The sequence below is a fragment of the Lagenorhynchus albirostris genome, chromosome 3, assembly GCF_949774975.1.
Source record: "Lagenorhynchus albirostris chromosome 3, mLagAlb1.1, whole genome shotgun sequence".
NCBI lineage: Eukaryota > Metazoa > Chordata > Mammalia > Artiodactyla > Delphinidae > Lagenorhynchus > Lagenorhynchus albirostris.
The window spans coordinates 78,257,482-78,267,873 of record NC_083097.1 but is presented as its reverse complement, the minus strand read 5'-3'; the positions used below and the strand labels follow the sequence as shown (position 1 = coordinate 78,267,873).

The window sequence follows — 10,392 nt, the reverse complement described above, 5'->3', positions numbered from 1 at the left end:
AACAATCTAGGTATAAGTCTGCATAGCTCAAAAAATTCAAGTACGGTATTCCTCCTTTAGAAGGAGTAAGACTGCCATACAGTTTTGGATGCTTTCCTCTCTCTCTTTCTTCTTTCCTTCCATGGCGATTCCTTATAATCTGTTAGTTTGGCCATTACAAAAGAAAACTTTGATTTTTCAACTCAAGAAAAGTACTGGTTCTGACAGTAGAAAAAATTCAAAGCCCACCATATTAAACCTAAATCAAGCTACTCCTACCCACATTCTCTTTATTCCTTTAAGGTACTGTGGTGAACTTTAAATAAAAATGTTCAATTTCTCAAAGGCCCTATTTTAAAATATGCTTCTAATATGCAACTCTATCATATAAAATGAAAATCCACCCAACGGGTATGATTCAGAGAAAGTGTCTATGATTATGCCAAAAAGCAACTTAAACAAATTGTATTCTTAGTAATAAAGTCAGGATAAGAGACATCAGTATTAAAAAAATGCTTGCCATAAATGTAGAAATACTTATTTATAACATAAGGTGTATCTATGGCAGGGAGTGATAAAGGTATACAGAGGTTTGGAGAATACTGGAATTCATAAGTAAAATAATTGTAATTAACGTTAACTCGGTTTGAAATATTTTCCTGAAAGATGAAAAAGGAAGTGTTAAATATTTGGAAAATTTAATCTTTTGGCCTTGTTATTTAGCTTTACAATACAGCAAAAAATTAAAAATTCTGTAGCACCTGGCTATTCTTCAGAAAAAAAATATAATAGTTATAAACTTCTTCCAGAAAATAAAGGATTATTCAAAACCGCCAGTCAAAGTAGATCTGCACACTTGAGGTCAGTTCTGTATAGTTGCATGCTTCGTCGACTTCATTACCATACTTTTTGAAGCTAACTTTGAACCACATTCAAATAACATCTCTCAACAAGAAGCAACAAGTGGCTAATAAACCAGCAGCCTGCAAAGATGGTGGCTCCTATGGTAGCTCTTTCCTTATTTCACGGTGTCAGCACTTTCCAGATACTGAGAGATAGAACAGAATTCCAAAACAGATATTTTTTCTCCATTTGAATATCTTCAAAGTAGAAAATTACCCATTGTTTTTGTAGATGGTTGGCATGTAGGTGAATATAATTTGGTAATAAATAACTACACACTGCCCAAAGACATTTTAGAAAAGACAGATGAAAAATACAGATGGGCCCTGAGCAAACTATAACTCCTAAGAGTGCAAACAACTCAGCAGCGATCCTGGTTTCACCTTGGCTTTTGCAAAAGCAGCAGAGCCCAAGTTAACAAGCTGTCTGAATGGGTGACCGAATGAGGTGCAGGTATGCATGCTACAGGTAAAACGTCAGCGTTTTAAGGTTCTTTTCTACCCACTGGATGTTCAGCTGAATGACTTCCAAAGCCTCCTGGACACAACGAAGTCGAAAGGTTGCCTCTGACTGATTTTCAAAGAATGCCTGGACCTGTAAGTTGCACACAGAAGTATTTCAAAACAAGAAAAGGATGGTATTTCTCAGGTAACTCTGAATATCCTTTTCAAATAAGCTTTAAGTTAGTGATGGCCGTGCTGATGTCTTAAGAGAAGTAGAGATGAGAAATATTATATTTTAATATTTGAGGTATTTACATCGAGTTCCTGATCAAGTATGGTGAAATCTGAAGTAATTTTAAAAATGAATTCCCCGTACTCCCACAAGGATGAGTAACAGTAAATAACAGTAAATAAGGTAGGGTCTAAAGTTAGGCCTGGTGCCCAATTTTACCCTTGGAATGGAATTCTTCAAAAACAATTTAATCACCACTTACAAAGAAACTTGGCATATGTTGATTTTAACTCAAAAAACTCATTTGTATTAGGGAGACAAAGGAATATTGTTGAGAATGGAATCAGGATTTTTCCTCATTGCTGTATATCTATCTACCCTTTAGAAATAATCCAGATGCAGAATCATTAGCATTGATGAAGGCAGACAGAGAGAAGGGACAGGATTTGGCATGAGAAGCCACCATCTGACTTAAACTGAGCAGCCTGAGGGCAAAGGGATACCCAACCTCCCCAGTAGCATTTTATACAACCAACCTCAGATAAATGTGCCTTTGTTGAAAACAGGTGAGTTGATCCAGCAACAATACTTTGTATGGTATAGGACCCCAGATGGAACCTGAAGCAACACAAACATAAGGGTGAAAAGCAAAAAAATGAGTCAGTTGCTGGTAAGCAAAGTTCCTGAGTGCAAAGGAAATGCTTAATGTAAGCTATACATGCCCAAGGCAGAGAGGAGTCCTGCCCCTGGGAACGGCAGCTCAGTACATCAGGAGTCATCCCATACACACCTCTGCCAGTGGGAGGAAAGAGTGGGCAGAAGGAGTTCCAGAGAAATTCTTGGCCCATTTTCTCCTCAAAAATCACATCAGACACCCAGAAGGTGTCATTATTGATTTAAAGGAAAAAATGAGCTACATGTGCTATTGAGCTGGGTGTGAGCTCCTAACCAATCCTCTGGTAGTGAGGAGGTATTTTCAACACATGTAACTAAACAGCTATTCTGAAAGAGTCCGTGGCCAGGCCAAGCTAAGTGAGCCAGCAGGGAGCAAGGTTGGGCTTGATTAGCACCAGTGGAACTTCTATGGAACACCACTGTTACATGACTCCTGCCATGGAATTACGGAATTATGTTTACGGATTTCTGGGTGTTTAGTTAAACTAGAACTGAAGCATTTTTCCTCTCACAGCAACACGTAACTCTTGTGAACCAGTACAACCCTGGGAACTGTTTTCAAATGCAGAGCCCGCGAACACTAAAAATTAGGGATTCTTCGAGAAACTTACTTCTGTACAAGCTTACTCCAGTTCTCTTTGACAAAATCCCACGCCAGTAAGTGTCCAGGAAAATGCCGGCCCACTGTTCTAATGATAAACGACAGCTTTTGTGTTCGGATGGCATCTCCATCGAGGCTACTTTTCATTAACCTGAAGAGCAAAGCAGATTTAGCTTCCAAAATTATTCATGATGAAGTGATGACTGAATTTAAATTAATACTGGTCTCCTAATTAAAGCTCTGTGGCAATGCAAGGGATATAAGTTTGGGGTTAGTCTAAGATTCATTAATAGAGTGAAAACTTGTCATTTTTTTTAAATGGAGGAAAAACTCACCAATGAGATAAGCAGTTTAATGTACTGTCACATAGTAATAAATAGCTCTTGATGTAATAAGGACATTTAGGAAATAAATTCTAGTAGAATTTATTATAATTCTGAAGACTAGTATTTTTTTCTGTTAAAAAACTATTTGATTTGAATAGGGAGGTATCTTATTACTCTTAAAAAACTGGGCTGTCATATGAAAATGAAGATACATTTCAGAATACACTCAATAAATTTACTGATACTTCATGTGTACTAGATAATGTTCTAAATTATTGAATAACAGTGCTTGAAATAGGTCATTACTACCTATCCACATTTTACAGTTTAAGAAGCTGAGGTTATGTAATTGCCCCAGTTACACAGCTAATAAATATTAAAGCTGGGCATTTGAATGTAAGCATTTACTATGTGATAATATCTGCTTATAGTCAGAAAACACATACACCTAAAAGAATGCAGCAGTATTTTTAATAGGGAAAAAAAACCAAATGCTCATTGAGATGTGATGGATTAATAAACTATGATAGAGCCATGTTATGGAATAATACACAGCTATAAAAAAATGAAGTAGGCTTTATGGTAGATCTCAAAGACTGATCATTCACTAAAAAGAACATCACAAAACACTGGGTATAGTATAAACCTATAAATACTCAGACCAGGACTGACACTGTTAACAGAGGAGAGGATAAAAACAGAAGTAAAGGATCAAACAAGAGATACTTTCACGTTTTACACCATTTTCTTAGGTACTGTTTACATACTTTCTTGTGGAAATTTATCAGTTATTAATAGTCTAAAACAAAATTATTACTAATTTAAAAACAAAAACCTTTTCTCTATTTGTTTGGGTCAGAGGCTGGCTACTACTTTAAAGAAAATGACCATTTACAGTGTATCCTTTGGAAAGTGGATCTGGGCAGGTGCTGAAGACATCTCTGGGACATTATGATTTATATGAGCAAAATTATACAAGAGAAGCAACGAGACCCAAGTGCCTCCCTCCACCCCTTCCTGGCACTGACTTTCTTTCGAGATACTTCCTATTTCTCTAGGCTACTCAGAGCTCCTCTCCCCTGCCACTGACTGTTCTTCCTGTCGGGAGGCCCTACTCACTGCCCTTCTTTCCCCATGTGAAGCTTCCATTTTCAGGTCTTCATCAGCTGAGTACTTAAAAAGGAAAAGCCTGACAAACTCGCATGAAGGTGTAACCTATCAGCTTTTACATGGCACCTTTTTCTGAAGTGTCTGCATTTTCAAAATGACAGCTGCGACAGAACAATGCCTTGACCAAAAAGAACGAAGCACTAACTGTGGAATTAAAGACAACACGCCAAGGGGATGAAGACGTTTTTAAGGAGAAAGCAGGGCTGTGACTCTTGGCATCTCCAGTCTCTTCTGGGCAAAGCACTGCCTCCTATGGGTACAGGTCCGATCCCTGAGACAAAGCCCTGCACATGCAGGCTCCTCACCGTACTGTCCAAGTCAGGTCCGGCCTGTGAGCAAAGGGAGGAAAAGGGGGATCCCCACCGGAGGAGCATGGTGCTTTTATGCTTTTGGTTTCTATAGATCATATTCCTTTGGTGGTTTCATACCAGTAAAGTTTCCGTACATCCTCTGAGCTGGCAAGAGCTTCAAGTATTTTATTCTTCTCTGCTTCGGAGCCTACAGAGGCATATTTGCTTAAGAGGAATGACCAGCCTCTCTCAGTTTTCGCTCCAACCTTGAACACAGTCGTCATGACATCAGTGGGTAGGCTGTAAGAGAGGTGGTCAAATATGAGAAGAACAAGAAAAAAAAACCACCTGAATACAAAGGCAAGGAATTGACTAGTGGTAGTGTTCTGGGGTACAGAGCAGGTAATAATAACAGTCTTTACTGTACAATTAATTGTCAAGAAAATGATTAATTCAGTGGCTGCTACTTTCTTAGTGGTGTGACTAAAAGAATATCAATTCAATTTAATATAATAATTATTCACTGTGTACCCACAAAGAACCAGGCAAGCAACTGGCTGGACACTGTGGAGGGGAAGAAGAAGGAGACACAGTCTCTGCCCTCAGGAACTCACAGGCTATCACCAAGTACAGAACAGTAAATATATACATCATAATACAGTGTGGTAAGTCCCATGGTCGAAATACAGCAGCAAATGTAGCAGGAGGGGTGAGAAGAGGGGTCGAAGCACAGTTTGCTGCCTTATTAAGATCTCAGAGCTGAAGAGGGCTTCAACGGGTTACCCAAATACCCCACCTGATGCTTGAATCTTTTCCCATAATGCCCAGTAAGGAACCTGGAGAGAACCAATCATCATCAAAAACATTTCTACTAACTGCTAACTCCACCTGCTGTGTTTTACTCCTAAAAGAGATTTGTTTGACGCCTCGCACCCATTAGGAGAGCTGCCATCAAGAACCCAGAGAATAAATATCTGTGAGGATGTGGAGAAACTGGAACCCTTGTGCACTGTTGGTAGGAATGTAAAACAGCGCAGTCCCTATGGAACACATTATGGGGGTTCTTATAAAATTAAAAATGAAACTACCATATGATTCAGCAATACCACTTCTAGGTATATACAATATATGAAAGAACTGAACAAAGAGGTATTTGTACACCTATGTTCATAGAGCATTATTCACAACAGCCAGAAGGTGGAAGCAACCCAAATGTCTATCAATGGATGAATGGATGAACAAAATGTGGTACATACATACAATGGATTATTCAGCCTTAAAAAGAAAGGAAATTCTGACATATGCTATAACATGGATGAGTCTTAAGGACATTATGTTAAGTGAAATAAACCAGTCACAAAAAGACACATACTGTATGATTTCACTTATATGAGGTATTTAGAGCAGTAAAACTCCTAAAACAGACAGTAGAATGGTGGCTGTCAAGGGCCAGAGTTGGGGAAAAATGGGGAACTGCCGTTTGGGTAAAGAGTTTCAGTTTTGCAAGATGAAATAATTCTGGAGATCTATTGCACAACAGTGTGAATATACTTACACTACTGAACCGTACACTTAAAAATTGTTAAGATATTAAACTTTATGTTATATGTACTTTACCACACACACACACACACACACACAAACAGTCGTGCTTGAGAATCAGGTACATAGAGTTCACCTACATCAGCACTGTTGTATAACATTTATGACCCAGGACGCAGAGGTCCTGGTTTCAGTATACGATGTAGGGCACAGAAGAGAAAGCGAGGTCATTTGAGTGGACGCGCACATCACCTCTGAGTTCCATTGGATGCCACCCAGTCGTTAAACAGCTTCATGGCGGCAGTGCTGCAGTTCTCCAGGCTGTGGGTGCAAGCAAAGTCTAGCAAGGCTGATCGCAGTTCCCGAACAGATGGGCTGCCCTCATCAGTCCACGTCTGCTGTTGGATTTGCCTTTGAAGCAATTTAAATACCTTGGTCTAGGGAGACAGAATGGATTGTAACAGAGCGATCATAATTAGGACAACCAGAAAAATCAGGACAACTAGGTCTCTTTTTTCCCAACACTCAACCAAAGAGAAAAAAAAGGGGGACACAGGCATTACTCACTAAATATCAACAGACATATGAAGTCCACATACAGCTGGGATAGAACCCTTCAATAACTAAGGCCATAAATAAGGTTGCTATAGCCAAGGTGGACTTAATGACATAAGACAGAGAGAATTAATGACTTCCATGCAGTAGGGAACCTTTCTTCTGTGTATACTCAGCTAGAAGTTATTTTCCTGCCAAAAAGTATCACCTATCACCACTGCTGGAAGGAAGCTGGAACTTCCTGACCTCGTGACTTCAGAATCCATAAATCCATTCAGCAGTGAGAGAAAAATATACTTCTTTACTGATGGGTAGACGCTTAAATGTTTCTGAATCCAGTGTTAAAGGAATATTTAAAATATCATCTAGTTTGATGCTATAACAAATTAATCTAATCAAATTAGCAAGAAAATGAGGCCTGCAGGGAAGAATAGTTGTTTATAGTTATTTTTCTCCTTCCCCAACTTTTTATTTAAAAAAATTTCAAACCTACAGGAAAGCCGCAAGAATAGTAAAATTAATACCCATATGGTAGATTCACTGTTTTCTTTTTTAACATTCTTACATTTGTGTATAGCAACACATACACACATATTTTTCTGGTTTTAGCTCAACTATATGAAAGTAAGTTATAGATATCATGATATTTCATTTATAAATACTTCAGCATGCAATTCCCCTATGTAACCATAATACCTTATCACACTTAAGAAAATTAACAGTTATTCAATGGAATCATCTACTATTAAGTCCATTGTTATAATTACTTCTGAATGAGATATCATTCTTAAATATATTCTTGTGGTATTAAGAAGCCAACAGATATCTTATTTCTTTTTCATCTCTTCTCAGAACAAAAGTGTGGAAGCTGTTCATAGTATGTGGAACTATTTCCATATTCCAAGTTGTGGTGCAGGGGGGAGGAGTGAGGACACAGGGGATTTAAAAAAATCACCATATAAAATATGCATTTATGAATGTCACTAAAAGGAACAAAAATTCTAATATAAAAATGCTGATAGGTATTTTTTTAGAAAACCTTCATGGCTACAAATAAGGAGACTCAAAACGAAAACAATTTAGAGGCATCCCAGCCCACAGGGTTCTCGGCACAGGAGGGTCTCCTCCCACTGGTACTCTAACACCATCACTGCCATGTCTCATCTCAAGTAGTCAAGTGCCACAGATAACCACATACAACACCTCTTAACACCCCCAAATTAGTTCAGGCTCCTCACAGAGCATAATATTCTTCTAGAGTGCCTCTGCCAATAGTTAAAAGGAATCCTAGTTGGAGAGTTTTAAACTGCTGAGGCCATTTTCTCACCAGACCTTCTCTGAATAAGTCTCTTGTGGATCTGACTATGAGAATGGAAAAAAGAATCTGTACAAGAAGACGGACTCAAACTCCCTTTTGTTTGTTTGCTTCAAAAGCAATGAAATAGAGAACAGACACCTTGTGGAACGTGTGAGTAACAAAGCCTGCCAGTCATTGGGAAGATGTGAAGTGGAAAAATACTTGCCATGCTGACTGATAGTGCAAGGAACATAAAAGCAATGCAGGAGATCCTGCTGGGTACACATGACTGCACTGGTACATGCTGTCTTCCACTGTCCTGACTTTCTCAATGGCTTCATGATAGCATTATGATGCAGAAAAGAAATGTAAAAGCTACTCATAACTGTCAAAAAGAAACAAAGGAAGAATGAGAGAGAGAGAGAGACAGAGAGAGAAAAAAGTTCCATACTTACAATACCATTAAAAAAAATTCAGTGGAGAAAAATGGCAATGATCCTTAAGAGTTTACTAAAACAAAGAAGCCAGTGGGGAAAAACAGAACTTTAAAGTACTGGAAGTATGGGAAACCTGACACTTGAAGATGCTAAATTCCTGAGCAGTTACTCCATTGGAATTACGGGGTATAACTTTACTACTTATACCCTGTACCAAAGAGTCAAGAGGAAGTCCCCAAACAGTTGATTTTAAATATATCTCAGGGGAATTCCCTGGCGGTCCAGTGGTTAGGACTTGGCGTTTTCACTGCCACGGCGGCCCTGGTTCAATTCCTGGTCGGGGAACTAATGTCCTGCAAGCTGGATCATTTTTATCATTTGAAAAAAATATTTCAAATGATAACATAAAAGAGTAAAAGATTGTATTTAAAAAAAGAATAATTCTGTTTTTAGAAAATTTGGATTATAAAATCTTTTTGTAAGTGATTCAGGTTATATTTTTAATATTAATAAATCACAGCAAGTGCTTCAAATTATCTTTCCTTTTTAGAAATAAAATTAAACCTGTTTTTCCCTGGTTCTGCATTAATTTTTTGAAATTTAACTTCATTAAACAATAGAATTCAATCCTCTGATTTCATAAAGTGAAGACGGTAGGGAGAGGGAATAAAATTCATGAATGATATAAGCTATGTACATGCAATAATATGCAACAACAATAACACAAAATGGTTTTAAAAATAAAATACAGGGCAAGATGCTGACACTTATGTTATATATTACGTTTTGATTTACTGCTTTAATTTTACACTGATGTTCCCAGGGAGTTCTTTCTTGGGTCAACTGAGCTTCTTAAAAGTGAAGTGTCAGCTTTTATTGCAAAAGGATTATCCCACCAAGCCCTCATATGTAAAAGAATGACAGAGTTATAAGTGATGAAACGGGAATATGACTGAGATCAGATTTTAGCATCAGATGTGAACAATTTGACACAACTCAAATGTGCTTCCAGACTCTACCCACCACACACCACAGCAGACATCACAAAATGTGATATATGGGTAATATATGTTATGTGGGTCTGTGCAGCCTAAATAACACAGTGACCAATAAATGTACACAATGCTCTGGTGACACTGACTTAAAAAATTAATTAGACATCAGTCTTAATTACAAATACTATTTGAAGATTGGATCTAAGGTCTCAGAAAGGTCTGCCATTCTAATCTCATCTATGGTCTGTCAGATTTCATATTTTAAGAATTTTAATGCTACTAGAATGCCCTAAGATTAGAATAAGAATTTTAAAGATACAGTTTCTCCCTCTTGAATTAAAGCTAACATGACTTTTAACTAACAATCAATGCACGAAGACCTCCAGCAGTAAGGGTCTTACAAACACATACTAAGCCTCCTGCCCTTGCCCTCTAACCACTAATCCCATGGACTGGGGTTATGTATATTCTGCTATGTTCTGAATAAACACATACCTGCCCAGGAAACTGGAAATCATCATTTGGGATGAAGATGCAGAGTTAGCTGGGTGTCACAGTAGGAAAATATTCAAAAGATCTAACTCCTTGAACTGAGTTCAGCATCTGTGTTCTCAGCACAGGGACAGCCTGAGTATCAAGTGCTTCCTGACACCAGGCCCTCAACAGAGTTAATGGAGAGAGGCAGGCAGAAGAGTGGCTTCTGCCATCATGAACTTTAACGAGCCTTCAAACTAGTTTGATTTAAAATATCAGTTTAAAAAAGGGGAAAAAAAGATAGCAAGAAACGGCTTTGATTTTTCCAATAAAAGGGTATCCTCTGAAAGAAGACATTGCTAAAACAAAATACAGCCATATAACACAAAGAGCAGGGTCTGGAATGAAAGTAATCTGGGTTTGAATCTCAGCTTTATCATTTACTAGGTAAGTGACTCTGGGGAATTTATTTA

General features: G+C 38.0%; 1 protein-coding gene across 1 annotated transcript in view; it reads right to left on the bottom strand.

The window, feature by feature from the left end:
- Positions 1-496: 496 nt before the first annotated feature.
- The window catches only part of LNPEP (leucyl and cystinyl aminopeptidase), a 98,459-nt gene continuing 88,563 nt past the window's right edge, over positions 497-10,392 (bottom strand). Inside the window, exons 14-18 of the mRNA XM_060146168.1 lie at positions 6,414-6,598; positions 4,758-4,919; positions 2,844-2,984; positions 2,094-2,175; positions 497-1,476 (exon numbers count right to left, since the gene is read on the bottom strand). Of these exons, the coding sequence (XP_060002151.1) occupies positions 1,345-1,476; positions 2,094-2,175; positions 2,844-2,984; positions 4,758-4,919; positions 6,414-6,598 (702 nt within the window). The 3' untranslated portion in view covers positions 497-1,344. The remainder of the gene's footprint in view (positions 1,477-2,093; positions 2,176-2,843; positions 2,985-4,757; positions 4,920-6,413; positions 6,599-10,392) is intronic.